Source organism: Larus michahellis, chromosome 2, assembly GCF_964199755.1.
Source record: "Larus michahellis chromosome 2, bLarMic1.1, whole genome shotgun sequence".
NCBI lineage: Eukaryota > Metazoa > Chordata > Aves > Charadriiformes > Laridae > Larus > Larus michahellis.
Window position 1 is genome coordinate 122,578,055 of NC_133897.1, and position 18,587 is coordinate 122,596,641.

The 18,587-nt window shown below is 34.8% G+C and overlaps 1 protein-coding gene across 1 annotated transcript in view; it reads right to left on the reverse strand.

Moving 5' to 3' along the window:
* CCDC178 (coiled-coil domain containing 178) overlaps positions 1 to 18,352 on the reverse strand; it is a 179,804-nt gene extending 161,452 nt beyond the window's left edge. The window contains exons 1-6 of the mRNA XM_074576925.1: positions 17,976 to 18,352; positions 12,307 to 12,387; positions 10,254 to 10,381; positions 7,120 to 7,154; positions 4,443 to 4,537; positions 2,884 to 3,084 (exon numbers count right to left, since the gene is read on the reverse strand). Of these exons, the coding sequence (XP_074433026.1) occupies positions 2,884 to 3,084; positions 4,443 to 4,537; positions 7,120 to 7,154; positions 10,254 to 10,381; positions 12,307 to 12,364 (517 nt within the window). The 5' untranslated portion in view covers positions 12,365 to 12,387; positions 17,976 to 18,352. The remainder of the gene's footprint in view (positions 1 to 2,883; positions 3,085 to 4,442; positions 4,538 to 7,119; positions 7,155 to 10,253; positions 10,382 to 12,306; positions 12,388 to 17,975) is intronic.
* Positions 18,353 to 18,587: the final 235 nt, after the last annotated feature.

Genomic DNA, 18,587 nt, shown 5'->3' on the forward strand with positions numbered 1-18,587 from the left:
AATAACAGCTCTACTGAGCTTCCCAGTCTCCAGCAACAGACATATGTGGATGCAGAGGAAGAACAGGGCAAGTATAAATCCCACATCCTCTTAATATGCCAACTATTTTCAGTTCAGGGACACTTCCTGAAGTAGATGTGGGTTCAAGAAAATTAAACTAAAGATACAAACTCAAAGCCAACAAACGAAACATATTCATGTTGCCACACAGAAGTGTGTCAGTTCAGTTTGCTGCATTTACTCTTGTGACTGGCATACATTTCCTATGGGTCTTTACAAGAAAATACGTGACTAGACCACTGGTTGCTGAATGACAACATATATTTTATTTTGCTCAGAAAAAAAAAAAAGCACTTATTAGAGATGGTGTCCTGCAGCAGCTGATGTTCTATATGGAAAAATTATTGGTATGAAACTAGGAAAAGTAAAGTAAGATATCAGCTAAGAAAAAAAAACAGAAAACGTCTCAAGAGCAGTAAACTTTGCCATAGATTGGAGAGAGAGAAGCACATTTTACTGAGTAAAAAAAAGGCTCTCTAGCTCTGAGAAGTAGCTGTGGAATATTCAGTGCAATCCCTTAACAGTCGTCACAATTTTGCTGCATTAACAAGACACAAATCACAAATTTACAAAATTATTATTTCATTGCTACTAAAAACTAAAGAGACATTGTATGAATAAGTGGCTTTTATACATCACACAAAATGATACCCAACATTGAGACGAATAAAATGTTTTCCATTGGATTTTTTTTATATTTCAGAGAAGGTAATTTCTGAAGATAGGTTATGTCACTGCAATTACCTGAGTGTGCTACAGGACACAGATGTAGTGGGAGCTAGCACTAATGGAAACCAAGGGAAGTCTAAAGAAATAACAGGATTCAGCGTCTACTCTGAATGGGTCATGCAAACTCTTAATTAAGAATCTCCTGGGTTTGTAATACTTAGATTAGGGATAATTATAACATCCCTGAGGGTCTTTCCCCTTTATCCTCAATTCCAATTTAGCATAATTTTTGTCTAATAGATAATACTATGAAAAGTCATAATCCTGAAAATGACAAATTTACTCCAAGGACATAACATCATACTGACATAGCCCATTGATAAATCAAGGGAGAAGAGATGGTTAATATTCACAGCCAAACTTCATGCTAGTTTATTTTGCTTTTTTCTTAAAACATACCATATCCTTGCATATATTAACAGAATTGAAAATGTGTTAATTATATGCCACTATTCCAAACTTTTCATATTTATAGAGAATGCTAAACAGTAAAGTAAAAGTGACAGGAATGTGTAGCAACACACAAAAATGATTTACAGCTGCATCACTGTAGGTAAGTACATCAAAAAGTACAAAGTAGCATCTCTGCAGCTCAAATCCTGAACTATTGTGCTGAATAATGGGGAAGAAAGATGGAGACAGACTTTTTGGTAGGGCCTGTTGCAATAGGACAAGGGGTAATGGTTTTAAACTAAAAGAGGGTAGATTCAGACTAGATATAAGGAAGAAATTTTTTACAATAAGGGTGGTGAGACACTGGAACAGGTTGCCCAGAGAGCTGGTAGATGCCCCATCCCTGGAAACATTCAAGGTCAGGTTGGATGGGGGTCTGAGCAACCTGATCTAGTGGAAGATGTCCCTGCTCATTGCAGGGGGGTTGGACTAGATGACCTTTAAAAGTCCTTTCCAACCCAAACTATTCTATGATTACATTATCAACCTTCTCTTCTTGCAGTTCTTTGCTTCTGTAAAATTGACCTTTCCATTGCCACAGGATTTTCTGCTGAAAGCAGTTTCTAACCTATCACTGAATTTTAATTCTGATTCTTTATTCGATCTCCTCCTCTGTTTTCAGGATATCATAAATTGTTCTTCAGAAGCAACTGCTTTTAAGGAAAGCAATCTCTGCAAACTGGTAACACCATAACACAGGTTTCTAGTTTCCAAGTCAACAGTTGTCCATTGGCTAAAATAAACAAAGAAACAAACAAACAAACATAGATTGTTCTCATATATTGTTAGGGGATGCGCACTATCTGACATTTTGCCTTCCTAAGGAGGGGGGAAAAAAAAGAGAGAGAGAGAGAAACCATTTGTGACTAAATGACTCCTGGCTTGCCTCCATTATACACTACTTGTCACTCAGTATCTACCCATCAGTAAACACAGTTATGGAAGACACTTGCATTATCACCACACTCTGGACTGGGAAATATTTGTCAAAGACCTCAGGATGATCTGCACTAGAATATGTACTAAAGTACTAACTGTGATTGTACATTTGAGAACCTACTGTTATAAATTATGCAACTTTTCTATAAGTCTAGGTTCAGACGGTACCTGCTTCTGACTGTGAGTCAGAAGACAAACAGCAAACAGCTGCTGCATAGCTGCTTTCTTTTTTTCTTTATTTCCTTAATTCTATTGTGTAGATGCCAGTTCATCACAAAAGGTAATGGCAAACATCCTTAGAATCTTGGATTTCAAGGAAATCTATCAATGGTTACGTCAAACAATTCTTACTAAATACGTTAAGTACTTTATTCAAGTTTATCACATTGTAATTTTTCTGAAAACTTTTTTTTTGTGGTTTAATCTATGGTTTAACTCAAATGAATTGTTTTATAATTCTGTTTTGTCTTCTCATTCCTTGGCCCAAACTGAGCACTTGTTATCATCTTAAGATTGTCTTGTCTACTCTTATGCTATTTCTCAAACAATGCTGAACATTCCACAGTACTTTCCATATACCAAATTCAGAGTAAATACTGTACTCCTATTACAGTAAACACAACTATAGTCATATCATAATTCTTATTCTTGGTAATGAGATGACTGAAAAATAACAAATATTCTTAGTTTCAATACCAATACCTTTTTGAACAGCTGCAGGAAGCTGCTGTAGCCTCCAAAGTGACATACAATCAATTTTCATGCCAAGCTTTTTCCCTCGCTGTTTCTCCAACTCCAAAGCTTTTTCTGCTTCCTCTCGATCAGCCTCCAGCCGCTTAATTAGCTCAGTAACTTCCAATAGCAAAGCTTCTGTTTCCTGCTTCAAGGTTAACGTCTTGTCGTCTTTAAAAATACATTAAAAAATATTTTTATGAAAGCTTAATCGTATGTTTTTTATTCAAACTTCATTCTCAACACAAAGTTGGCCTGTTCACATGGATCACAGTAAGCACAACTGATTACAATTCTGCCTTTAAAAATACATTATAATTATTTCTTACGAAAGCTTAAATATACACTCTTTATTCCAGCTTCTTTCTCAATATAAAGCTAGCCTCTTCACATGTATCAAGGCAAGCACAACTGGTTACAAACAAAACTTTCACGTTCAACAGCATTTTCCCTCAGCTTATTTCTCACTTATTCAGAGTGCAACAAAAGTGTATTAATATAGATGGGACAACATTTTCATCTTTGCCTCATTGCTTGAGTAAGTTATCGTCCATATAATAGTACAAGTTCCTCATCATCTAAATTTTTAAAAGAATACTTATTTCATTTTATTTTCCTAAGAAAGTATCAACGACTTCATTAAGGTCTTTGGAGTTCTAAGAATATTTAGTGTAACATCTCAACCACACTGTTTTATTTGTGTTACACACAAATCATCATTTCATACTGGGAAATCTGGCTATCAAAATTGCCTCAGTTATTTGTTTCGATAAAAGATCCTTTGAGGTCATCATCTATAGTCCTGATCTATAAAAAATGGGAAGTATATATGCTATAGAATCCAAGACATTTCTATTTTGATTCCACAGTCAATAATTCCTTAAATTATTTTGATTAAAAACTGCAAGCATTGAAAAGAAGGACAACTACTTAAAATCTGGAGTGAAATTTTGGCTTCACTGCCACCAACAGAAATTTTGTCACACAATTTAGTGCAGACAGGATCATCTGTGGCTAGTAGTACTTAAAAAGTTGCACATTGTCTTAAAAAAAATTGCACACATTCTCTTTAATATTTAAAATTTAATTCAAAAATATATAACCTGAATAAAGATGCAAACTGTAAAAAACAGAACTCTATGTTGTGAGTACATTATGAATACCCTGTAACAGCAATGCAGTTATTTGTTTTATAGAAACTAAATAAAAAACCCCTAGAATTTCCAACAACCAACCTAAGTAGTTCAGCTGGTTCAAATCCTAGATCGGTTAAAATACAGTATGAATCTAAATACAGAAATGTAAATCATCTTCTTGCAAACAAGATGATTAAATAGTACTTAATATAGCATTTAAAATGTATGTCTTTCAGCTTATCAGATGACACACAGATTTCAAAGGATACTCATTTCATTTACATAAGACACAAAGCAGGCAACGAGCAACTATTATTGCAAATGCAAAGCATATATTAAATGAGGATAAGTAACTTCTACCACTCAGACTGGATAATTATGAAATATTTTTACCTTCACAAGATACTTCAGCTTCTTTAAAATCCAACTTAGTGGATAATGATAACCAGATATCTTTAATAGATTCAGCAGTGACCTGTTCTGTTATCCTGTAGATAAAAACCACTGTCACTAAAAAATTTTAGGCTGAATTTAAATTAGCATTATTAAGTAAATATTACTTTAACAAAGTCAAAATTTATTTTATTGAATCTTACACATTTAAATGCTGGCAAGTTAAATGGAATAATCATTAAAAAGCACTGCAAGTCATACAGAAGAATTATTAACTGTACAATTCAGTACAATACAGAAGAATTATTAACTGTACAATCCAATATAAGTGCTTTTCTCGTATTTCCTTATAGAAATACAAGAAACAGATTTCTTTACATCTTGTATATACACAGATCTTCATTTTTTGTCCTTATACCCAAGAACGTGCCAAAGAGAAACTGTTGTAGAAAAGCTGTTACTCTTTACGAGTTCTGAATATACAGGAGAAATACATGCTACACTTTCCAGACTCTTGTAAGTGGCAGAAGCATTTAGTGCTGTATCTGTGCACACACAGATACCTTGCCACTGCAGGCCAGATGTAGTTTCAGTTTTATCAGTTGAAAGGAAGTCACCACTTAAGGGTCAACAATGAAGAAAAAAGATTTTTGAGAGATACAAAAGCAAAAAGATCAAGGCACAAGGCTTAATCAATTTCCAACAGAAAAGCTTTTGAAATCTGTGAGACTCAAAAGTCGAGATGAGGAGGGCTTTATTAAAATGAGATTAGGACAAAGTGAGAAGGTGAAATAAGTAACATGAGTAGTCAAAGAAGAACACAAGGAAATCATAACCTGCATATGAACTTAGGAGGCTCATTAGCCTACTGGAGTTGAGAAAAGCGGAGGAAGAAGAACCACCCTCCGCTTATACCCACACGTGCAGCTTGAAGAGCACATACAGGTTCTTCATATGCAGCTAAGATGAAACAAAATCTGCAGTCAGAGTGATACACTGCACATACACGCATAATGTGAACGCACATATTTGAAAGAACTCCACAAACAAGTTCCTTTTCCATGAAGAAATAACAGACAAAAAGCCTATGCCAAAAACAGACCAAAAGAAATACTTTTCAAGCCTTGCTAGATCAACAGAAAATACATCTAAATTACAGGGAATAGAACAAAAAATTCTGTGCAGTAATGGAAAATAGTATGACATTGGACAGGAAAACTAGGACCTGGTGTTGGAAGACATATCAAATTAGATAAAGAAGCAGGAGTTTGATAAACAGGAGTTGGATAAATAGGCAAACACAAAATAACTCAATAGGTGTATCTGATGTGAAGTAAAAATACACAGGGAAATACAGAGTTTGTTGAGCAAAACAGTCAGGACAACAAGCTCAGTGCATGAGATACATCGTCCTCTTCAATTTTCATCTTTTTAACTAGAACTACATCATAAAGTACCCTGCATCATGAATAATACAATTCAGCCACACATTCAGGCTTACTTTGCATACCTCTGAGTACTTGCCTTTGAAATACACTTGTATTGTATTCTAGGTTAGGAGAAGGCTGAGTTCTTTAGTGTATTTCAAAATACATGCAGCCAGTATGTAAAATTTCGGAAAAACCTGCATGAGTTTTATGTTTTAAAATTACATTTTAAATTTACATTTTTAAAATTACATTTTAAATTTATAACCTTAGTAACTCTGTATATATTCTAGATATCCCCAGTCCAAACATATCTAGAAAAAGACAATTCTTCAACTTTTTATTTTTAATTTAGGAATTATGTTCTAGTTTGATTTTAACAAGCATCCTTTCTTGTCCTCTAACTTTAAAGGTACGTAGTTGCAAACACTGTAGTGTGATTCAAGGCAATTTTGTCACTCAAACACATGGAAGTTTTTTGAACGAAACATAAGTATCTGGAAAACCACACTGAAAACACAAAATCATACATTTAGTAAGAATCTTAACAGTATGCAGTATATGAAAACCAGGAAAGAAAAAAAAAGAAAAAAATCTTGTTTTTTTCCCCATCTTACTACACCATGTGATGAAGAAATGGCCATTTCATTCAGACTTTTTTCCTACTCTCTTTTGAATTACTTGTCCTCTCCCTGTGCCTAGCCAAGCTGAAATGAGAGTAAATTCGACCCTCTATGCAAATTCAGAAAATTGTACACAGTATTTAGAGAACGTCACAAAGATCAGAGTAAGTATAAAAAACATTCAGAATGCTTACACATCATGTTCCAACCCAAAAGCTAATGCAATGAGAGCTTAAAATAAGGATCCTTACTCATATTTAGGTACCTGAGATAAGTGGCCCAATTGGCACAATTTCAGAAGTATCAATAACTGAACAACTGTTATCAACAGAAATTCATTGCTTAGGTGAGTCCTGAGACCTATGATCACCTTGAATCTTTGAAAATTAAACACTGAGTAGGGAAGGTATGAGAAATTCTCCACAAATGCTTTTGGTCTTCTGAAGTAACTAGATCCTGCAGACACTGAGAATGCTTATTTTAGATGCATTCTGCATTACAGAAGAACTTGGTAAACTCCACAGTTCCCAGAGCAGACTTTATAACCAGACTCGTATCTCATCAAATAATTACCTAACATTAAAAGAAGTGCATTATTTTGTATGATTTTGTATATATGATTCTTACCGTGGTATTTTCTCCTCCTTAAACACATAACCATACTGCAAAAGCAAAACATACAACTCCATTATACATCTCAGATATTATACACTTCTTTTTCCTAACAAAAAGCATAATAGGCCACTGAATATAGTATCATAAGAAGATCTAATTAGTGTACATACAGATGAATGCTTTCCAACATTTTAAAATAATTACAAAGCTTTTTAATTTCTAAAAACTGTGCATCTCCGAATAGTTGGTAATAAACCACAGCTTTTGTACCTACATGTTATGCATTACTCAATGTTGTTGAATGTGTTTTAAAAATCCCTTAATATTGTTAATTCTATTTTCCATCTTAACCTCTGTACTTTGTTTTTAATTACAAAACTACCACAGAAATTCTGCCTGAATGTCACCTGCTTTTTCTTTAGGGCTATGTCTACAACAGTAAATTAAACACTGCCAACAAAGTTTTCTGGCCCCAGCAACTTTAACACCTACACCATTAAACTGTTACTAAATCTTACTGGTACAGCCCGCAGTAAGGGACGTTACCACATTCACAAACCATTCCCAGACTGTTTCCAACCACAGTCCAGGAACTGGAAAGGGTCAAGGGCCATTCCTCAAAAGCAGTGCGCAAAATCATAGAATCATAGAATCGCTGAGGTTGGACGGGACCTTCAAGATCATCAAGTCCAACCTTTAACCTACCCTGACAAAAGCCACTTCTAAACCATGTCCCTAAGTGCCCCATCTACCCTTTTTTTAAACACCTCCAGGGATGGTGAATCCACCACCTCCCTGGGCAGCCTATTCCAATGTTTAATAACCCTTTCAGTGAAAAAATGTTTCCTAATATCCAATCTAAACCTCCCCTGACACAACTTGAACCCATTTCCTCTTGTTCTATCACTTGTCACCAGGGAGAAGAGGTCAGCCCCCATCTCCCTACAACCTCCTTTCAGGTAGTTGTAGAGGGTGATAAGGTCTCCCCTCAGCCTCCTCTTCTCCAGGCTAAACAACCCCAGCTCCCTCAGTCGTTCTTCATAAGGTTTGTCCTCCAGACCCCTCACCAGCTTTGTAGCCCTTCTCTGGACACGCTCCAGCACCTCAATGTCCCTCTTGTAGTGAGGGGCCCAAAACTGAATGCAGTACTCGAGGTGGGGCCTCACTAGTGCCGAGTACAGGGGGATGATCACTTCCCTAGTCCGGCTCACCACACTATTCCTGATACAGGACAGGATGCTGTTGGCCTTCTTGGCCACCTGGGCACACTGCTGGCTCATATTCAGCCGGCTGTCCACCAACACCCCCAGGTCCTTTTCTGCCGGGCAGCTTTCGAGCCACTCCGCCCCAATCCTGTAGCGCTGCATGGGGTTGTTGTGACCCAAGTGCAGGACCCGGCATTTGGCCTTGTTGAACCTCATACCATTGGTCTCAGCCCATCGGTCCAGCCTGTCCAGATCCCTCTGCAGAGCCAGCCCACCCTCAAGCAGATCAACATGACCGCCCAGTTTAGTGTGATCTGCGAACTGACTGAGGGTGCATTCGATCCCTTCATCCAGATCATTGATAAAGATATTAAAGAGAACCGGCCCCAGCACCGAGCCCTGGGGGACACCACTTGTGACCGGACACCAACTGGATTTAACTCCATTTACCACCGCTCTCTGGGCATGGCCATCCAGCCAGTTTTTTACCCAGCGAAGAGTACACCTGTCCAGGCCACGAGCAGACAGTTTCTCCAGGAGAATGCTGTGGGAAACGGTGTCAAAAGGTTTGCAAAAATCCAGGTAGACAACATCCACAGCCTTTCCCTCATCCATGTCTATCCTGTTTTGGTGGGTAAGAATTTGCCATTATGGATATAAGGTTTTCCATGTCAAATGGACATATTGTTGGTAACATTTAACTTACGAGCAGAGGTTTAAATAAGTTACTATATAGACAAGTAAAATCCAAACTCCCTGTATTTGTAGTATAACAATTTCAGTATATATCCCTAATTTTGATTTCTAAGAGCATTAATGAGCTAACATTAAAATGTATACACATCTGGATGTGTCAATGCTTATCCATGATTATCTATTCCTGTATATTGATAAAATTATGACATTAAAATCATTTCACTGTTTTTACATTACATTAAAGGTGAATGAGACAATATAAAATTTCCTATCAATTTAATGTCTATATTGTAAATCAAGATATCACAGTAGTTCATGCAACTTGAATTCTTCTAATATCTATGCTGCAGTTACAGAAACCTCCCTGCAGAGTATTTAACAGCGTTTGCAGAATACTAATCTAAGACAGTTTTCCTGATGTTCTGCTATGATGACATTATTGTCGGTACTGGAGATAAATTATTTAAATATAACTTGTCTGTGCATGCAGTGATCAGATCTTCTTACTGCAGTGCAGACATATGCAAAAATTATTAACATTTGGAAAACACTTCTCCAGCAAAATTGAATAATTTAAATGATATTAATCATGTTCTCAAATAAGTTATTGGGAAGACTTTACTATACTTTAAAATGGTATATACTGCATTCATTCTTCATCTAGCTACCCGTTTTTTTAGCTTCCCTTTATTCTTGTTTGTATTCACATAAAATCTATATAGGCTAGGAAAACATCATGTACTGCTAGAGAAAGAACCATAACATTTTCAGATTCATGTCTCTCAATATGAGAGTAAAGAAATTTTTTAATCAAGGAATTGTTAAGTATTCAGAAAAAAACACTGCTTACTGTAAATGACAAAAAATGGCACACAGCTGAATTTTACTGTCTACTCAAGACTAGCATCAAGAACTGTTTTGCAGACAATTGATATGATTGAAGCAACTTGACCATGTATGCATCTGAATCTTCATATATGAATTTACTAATCTTGATGATATATTGATATTATGTTATGATATTATGGTATATTGATTTTAATAAGATCGTTTCACTTGCAGAAACTGTTAGGTAGATGAAAAACACACCATGACCAGTAAATGAACCTGCTGGGCACTATTTTGGAGAGTACATACGACATGAAGCTAAATTTTTTATAAAAATCAACATAATAATCCTATTTAAAAATATACTTGTTCCTATAAAGATAAAAAGCACTTGGCCATTTTTAACCATAAATGTACCTGCTCAAAGCATTTCTCCACCTTTAATTCTAACTCTTGAATGTGATGAATGGCTTTGTTAATACAGGGTGATGGAGTATTTACAAAAGCACAGCTACGATGCCTTGTGGTGATGCACTTGTTCTTATCTGGAGAGAGAGAATACAGAAGGTTGCGAAACTTCATGTGTGGGTGTCCTGCGTTTGAGATAGAACAGAACCATGTGTGAAATTTTCTCATACCTGATTTTCTTCCTTTAATTTGGAACTTAATGAACTTTGGTCTTGAAATTGACTAAGAGAATGTAACAGCTACATCTATCACTATGCACACTTTGCACACAGAATGTTATTCCTTTTTGAATACAATCTCAAATACAAGGAGAGAGATTCAAAAATGTTTGAAGAATATGAAGGAATAAATTGAAAGAGATGAGACATGATAAAGTGAGATAGGGTCAATATACAATTCTCTATAACTAACTGTACATAATTAATACCAAATGAATCGAGTTTGATGCTTATATGCTACTCCTCAGCAAGGATTTTGTCCAAACAATAAAATAATACCAGAACCCAAAAAGGCAAAGGTGGCAGCTACCACAGAAATGCTCAGAGCAAAACAGAAAAGGTCACAGGGCCTTAGAGGCAAGCTTAGACTACTCTTATGTATACAATACTTAGTTCCAGCAAATGTTTGCTTCAGCCTTATGAAGGGATGAGGTTCCAGAACAGTAGTTCCCGTGCTGAGAATTTAAAGCTACATGACATAAATGAACTGCTTTATCAGAACATGCGGATTTCACAATTATGTTTTTTTTTAAACTCCCTTAGCCTTATAACCACATAAATAAATGATACCATGGCACACTACTGAATGTTAACTATTTAATGAACACACAGAAAGGGAATCTGACTACAGAGTTCACAAATGAAAGGTGTCAGGAAACAGAACAAGACACTGAAACTTAGTAGTAGAGCTACTGAAAAGTCTAAGAATCTGTCCTACAAACATGAAACATTAATCTAATTATGTTCAGGGCGATACAGTGCTTTAATGTGCCTTGGAGACGAACCAAAAATAACAATAATAGGGATTAAAATGTAAAATAGAAGCAGATAATCTTCATATACAGTCTGTGGATATTTTTATTTTGTTTTTTAAAAAAGAATTATCTTTTAATGTCTTAATTAAAGTGTGAGCCCAAAACATTAAAAATCTGTAACTTACATAAGGCTCTTCGAACTTTAGTTTATCATAAACAGCCCTACTGGAAAGGAAAAGATGGTTTGCAAGATTTTGCTTGAAAAGACAACCCACTGAAATGGATATCAAAACCTGTTTCACAGGATCTTGTTCTGCCCTTTTCCTAGAGCCAGAAACCTTCACAGGATGCCAAAGCAGCACAATCCTAACAAAGTATGTATAGACTTTGTATCTTTCTTGTACTCCGAAGCACAACACAGAAGTTCAGATTTTGAGACCAACATTACTTTAATTTACCCTAGTTGCTTATACTGTTATTATTCTTCCATTTTACTACATTAACATTAATGTTGTTGTAAAAACTATGTTTTTCTTCTACATCACTAATGCAACTAAGAATACCACTATTTTTAAAAAAATCTGAAATTTCTGAACAGCTTTAATAAAATAATTACTCTCCTACTGCTTTGGTCTTCTTTGGAAAATGCAAATGTTTATACATGCAACTCTTCTAATCCCTTTGTAAAAGCAAGCTAGAAATACAATTCAGTGAGAAAGTGGGATTCTTTACCACTTCCTTAAAATCTAAAAATTAAAGGTAAATTAAATACAGCCAATCTTGTTTTCAGACAGAAAACTGAACTATCGTTAGAGGATGGATTGACACCAGTAAGTCAATGACTGACACTCAAAGTCTACAAATGCATCATTTGTATGAAGATTTTTCAAGCAGCGTGACATAAGAACCAAGAAAGAGGACTAGCGTTATATTGCAAATACAAAATATAAAATAATTTCTTATATCTTAAAATTAAGCCCTTCATTAAACTATTTGAAAACTGTATAATAGAAGACTTATCTGACATACCTTGGGACGGCTCATTACTGTCATTAGAAGAACAAGAAAATGACTCTGTTTCACACATTATTGCTGGTAGTACTTTTCAGCCTAATGATGAGAAAAACAATAATACACATACATATATACATACACATATACACATTTTAAAAACTCTTATTTTCATCAGCAATAAAATGTATTCCATCAGTGATATATCTACAGTATGTTTAAAGGTTAGCAAACCTATTTTCATTTTTCCTACTAAGGGAAAAGCAGCAATTAAGCAGTTGATGGCAGTACAAATCACGCTGTGGATCCTATTTAAGTAATGAAATTACAGTTAAAAAGTAAAGGAAAACCAAGACTGCCAAAATTCAACCTATGTGGCCTGGCTTTTTAAATTATACAGGTTATTTTGGAGCCTATCATGACAGTGATAACCAACACTAACTAGAAAAATGTGAAAACCAAAATGGATAACCTATGAGATGAATTTTAATTAAGAAACTGTCAATGGAAGGGAAGTCCATAAACCTGAAAACACTGTTGTCTCAATGGACAGAAGACACATAAAAGAGGAAAATAATCTACCTATTTGCATATAAACTTGTAACTCAGATTTACTACAATAAATAAAATCAACATTATTTATTTATTATTTACATAATTCAGAAAAATAACATTGGCTGAAAACTTAGGTAGTTAAGCCTCAGGACATCAAGCTAAAGTAATTTACCAAAATATTTTATTGCCCTAAAAATTCATACATTTGACAAATAACTGTATTGCCATACAGAGATCCAGGTGGACATCTCTCCCTCCTTATTTCGCCCGACTTGCGCAATTCGCATATTGGAAGTCCACAGTAAATTGTGGATTCCAACTACCATCAACCTACAAAAACTGACTAGTAAAAAAGCAAACCCCAACATTTATATTACAGTCTTTATCAATATAAAATATCGCACAGATCACAGATTTTAGCATTCCATATTCTTGTAAGCAGTACTATTAAAAAATAGATATATGTTTATTCCAAATTCCCTGAAATGGAAAATAGTTGCCTGAGAGTTCAAATGGATGGACGGACAGAGAGAAAAAAGAGCAAGACCAAAATATGCTCTTCACACCTCAGGTTATTGATCCACCAAACCCAAACTCAAGTCTGTTCCAAAGAGAGGTTAGAAGACTGTGAGTGTACCAAGCTTGCCAAAAGAAATGATGAATCCACAGCTGATCTTCTGCATGAACTTCCATGCGCTGCAATGCAGACAGCATTATTGCTCTGTTACCGTAACAAACTATTTGACTTGGAAACTCTGAACAATATCAACAAAACCTTTCAAACGTTCAAACTAAAGCTATGGAAAAGATTTTTTAAATTAAATAAAGTTCATAATACATATAAGTAAGTAAGTTTCAAGTCACCACATTTTCAACTATGCAACTCTCCTTAGGAAATGTATGGAAAATATATTATATGAGCCATTCTTGAATGTCATTTGCACATTAATACCTTTTTTTTTGTAAGTTTGGTGGCTTTTTCAATTTCCTGAAACAATCATTGCCAGTGGTGGGGCTCAATGTTGTTCAAAGAAATATGCCAATTTGGCAAGCAGGAATTTTTAACTATACCTCTGACAGGATGTCAGCTTCTTGGACTCTGCAAAGTGATATTCTACTCTCCTACAGGCTCATCCTGGCAGTCAGACCAGATGGACCATATTAGCTCCAACAAGGAGTATATAAAAGAATCTGAAATTCGTAGTTAAGTCCAAGAAAATAAGCATTGATAGACAGAATAGCTCTAGAGAAAGGAGGAAAGAGGAGAAAAATACTGCATATGAAAGGAAAAAATCCAGGAAAAAAACCCTTAAGAAACAGTTCCAATTTGTTGTGTAATACATTCGGAACAAGGTATGAGCAGATCTGACACGCAAGCATGTGTTAAGAGAAAGGTGAGAACATCACTTGCTTGATAAGGAATCATATACACAACAACACAAAGACACATTCCACTGTACATAACATGCCACTGAAAAAAAATATATTGGACAAATCTGCAGTTGATGACAAAACTATCATTTCAATCTGAGGCTTGGAAAAAAAAATTAGCCAGCACATCATTCATTTAGTCTCTGTTGAAAATATATAAAAATACTAGACTATTTATATTCACAGCTGTAACTATCAAAACACAAATTAAAATTTTTCTTTTATATTGTCCTGTCCAGAAAAAATCAGCCTAATCCAGTGAGTTAGCACTCACAATTCTATAACTTATACCTCTGACCTTCAGGAAGTGTTATTCTGCACAAACTGTTACATAGAATTAAAACTAACTTTCTCACTCTAACAAAGACAACAACTACGTTAGTCATATTACTACAGTATACCTTTTAAAAGTTATTGTATGCTACTCCAAAATGAAAAAAAAAAGCATTGTGAATCTTTCATCTGGTAAATGTGTATATATATATTTATAAAAATATACATACATTGTATGTATTATTAAATATGACTAAAGCTAAAATAAATGCACATACCATTTTAATTACTTTCTTGGTACTTTACTATAACAGAAATAATTTGTCAGCTGCTAAAAATAAATTTCTAATACCAATATCTGAAAGAGAAGGATAAGGAACTAACAAAATTTTTATTAAAAGCAAAATCTTTGATAAATTTTTTTCAATGAAAGAGATCAGAATTCAGATGTTATAATTTCTATCCACGTAACATAAGCTAGTAGTACTATTTCTCATCATAAATGCCATTCCCCAGGCAGAGTATTGGGATATTCATAAATATGCCTCATGAAAAGCTTATTCTATAAAAACCTTTTTCTCATCAACTCCCACACTTCCCTCTTCACCAAAATTCTTATTCACTATCAAGTAAACTAAGTGCAAATTGAGATTGTGTACCTCATAAACACAATAGATATGGCCAAATCACAGAAGAATTTTATTTCAAATATTCTCATTGATTCTTGCTTCACTGTGACTATGTCATTTGTGTTGGAATTCTTCCTCCTTCCCCAAAATGCAATCAGCATAAATAAAAATTATAAACTAACTCATAGTTAAAAGAAGCTAACATTCCATGAACAATCTTCATTTTATTCTATCATTTTCTGACCTCCAAGTGCTAACTTTCTGCAAATATAGCATTTTACCATTTGGTTTTAGGGCCCTAAAATTTCTTGCACAATTTCTGCCTGTCCCCAAATGATGCAGTGAATCCTTTTAAACACTGAAATGCAGCCCAGGTTTACTTCAGAATACACAGAAGGGGATTAATGTCCCTGAAAATATTCCCCCAAACTACAATTTGTGTAGATGTTTCAAAATAGTACACACTGCTGTTTAAATAGCAGTTTGCTGCATTAAAATGTGTTACAGTGATAGTCAAGTCTCACACTTGAAAACAAGGCTTCATGTATAATTTCATAGACTGGGTAATATAAACCACCAACTCTAATAGAAAGATTAGAATTATTATTTAAATCAACAAAAGACATGAAAAATTCCTTAGGTTCTTTGTTGTATTTTATTCCTTTCACAGGAACAAGATCCCAAGAATTAGTCCATTACACCAGCGACTTTAAGCTTTAAGAAGGGAATTAAAATCAAATAATGTCTCTCACAAATTTCCAATGGTATCCAAAATGAAAAATATTATAGCTGAGATCTTACTACTATCATATAAATACCTGAAATTGTTCTGTATCGAAAATCAATTTGATTTTATTCCAGTATTCCACTATTCTTGTGGTTCATTTCAGCTCGTCTGCAACTCAAATAAACTTAATCCCTATTCTTTTTCCACAGACCTTAGTGCAAATGTGAACTCTAAACAAAACAACAAACAAACCCACAGACCATTAAACAGGATGAAAAACAAGGACACTGGAAATCTGTAATAGGCAAGGGAATTAAATCCAGGTTTTCTGTGCCATGGTCACGAATGATGCACTTTGTCTTTCTCTATATATTCTTGAGTTCTGACATGAGTCAGAAAACAGGAATTATACTTCTACCAAGTAGTATTGAGAAAATAAATACCTTCAGAGCTGCTCACATTCTGGGTTCACATAAAACATAACTGTGACTAAAGGTGCTACCTAATCTACTGTTTCAGTGTCCCTCCTCACGCATTCCAAGGCCAGAAACAAAACAACTGGAGAACTACTATTCTCTCCCTTATTCCTGGGAGGTGAAAGAGACCCGACAGTAGCAGGAACAATCTCCCTGCTCAAGCAAAAAACTAATTCATTTAAATTGTTAGAAACCAGCACACAAAATTCTATTACCACAAGAATCATCTAAATATGTTTTAAAGATGATTACTACCAATGTTCATGCTACTAAGCATGTTAGTTATTTGATCTGTCCCCTTACACATAATTAAAATATCATGTCCTATAGTGTAATATTTTTGCAAAGATTATTAAATCTTAAACCTACCATCTTCAATTCTGCTGTATATGTCTAAATGAAATACAGTGAATATTGGTTACCATAGTAACCACAGAACTGAAGAAATTTAGTTTTGGCATAATTGCTGCATATGTTCATACAAATCACATCTCTTATTCTGCGAATTAGAAATGAAGACACTTTTGAACTCCATTTTTTAAAAATAGAGTAATGAAGAAACAAAAAATTAGATCGAGTATTTATAGACATAATGCAACATATTCTTGTTTAATTCACTGAATCACTTTTCTTTTATAATTAGAGTATATTTTCTTGCATTCTATTAAACAATTTAGTTAAATACTGTTTAAGTTATCTTTTTACTTATTGATAATTAAGCCAGTTCTGGTTTTGTCATTAAATTCAAAATACTGTTTTAGAATAATAAATTCATTATTAGTCAAACATCCAGAAATGGCTAAAGAAACTTCAGCAAAAATAAACGCCCCCAACAGCCTGTGACAAACTTTTTTTTTTTTACTTGCAATGAGGTTCACATTGAATAAGGATAAATTTGTTTGTTTCTTTGGTTTCAAGAAATAGTAGAAAAGGAAAAAGTGCTCTAGGCATGCTGACAGTCTTACAACAGCATAATTTTCTCAGCAGCATTAAAAAACACGCATTCAGCAGGAACAAATTAACTCAATTCAACCAGCCCGTGAATTAGCTACAAATTCCTCTCCACTTCCTTATCAGCTCCCAGAATGAATCTTAAACATCTCAAAAAACTCACAACCCCAAAACAAACCACAACCCCACAGGTCAGATGAACAGTAGGGCAGTTGGGTTTCTATGCTTTTACTTCAACACTAGAATTCCTTCATCCTTTCCCTTCTCTAGTTTGCTTTGCTCAATAATTTAGATCCGATTTGGTTGTTTCAGAGCTACCTTACACTTATCGAGTTCATTACCATCAGTACCTTTCATTTTAATATTCAGAAATACAAACAAACAGAATTTCAGAAAGAGTTTGGTAATACAGAACAGATAAATAGACAAATAAATCTTAGTTTAAAACAAGACAAGAGAGATCATCTCTACTTGAAAGCTTGAAGTCTTGGAAACTTAAAAGTCTTTTCTTAAGCTGTCACACACATTGCAAAATAAATCTGTAATCAGCCAATACACTGCAACAAAGAAATGCAAAGTCCAAGAATTTGTTTGGCACACAATATAACACTCCTAGCTTGAAGTACAGTTTAATTTTTGGTTTACCTTATCTCTTCAGCCCTTCCTGGCAGGAACGGGTCAAGGTCTTAATGAACATGTGGAACTGATGCACCCAAATTTTCAAGGATATAACAGGTTCTTCAAAAAAATGAAGATAAAACAGGAATAATGGATGAATGAAAAATTGTATTATTCGAAATAACTGCTATTTATTAAGCAATGGTCTCACTGATATTGCAAAGAACAGAGAAAAAAATGCTAAGAACATTTTACAGCCAAAAAAACCACCCCAGCATTCCCATGACATTACAATCAGTAAAGTCTTCCATGGATTTCCAAGTTTTCCATGGATTTTTGTGCAACATTCCCTCACAGAAGCCCGGCTCCCCTCAGTGTCACTAAGCCTGACCGACACAGCTTCCCTTATTCCTTTCTGGGCATGTGCATAGGACTGGTTTGGAGCTTGGCTGGCTAACCAAAACATGAGTCAATTAGTCAGCTGACTGCTGCCCTACAGAATATGTAAAGGGCCAATTTATAACTCCTTTCTTTCAGATAAGGAAGTAATTTGTGTCTTTCTTCCCGTTACTTAGCTGCCAATTTTCATGAAACTTGAAGAACTTAACATCTTTGACACTCCTACCCATCTGTCAAATC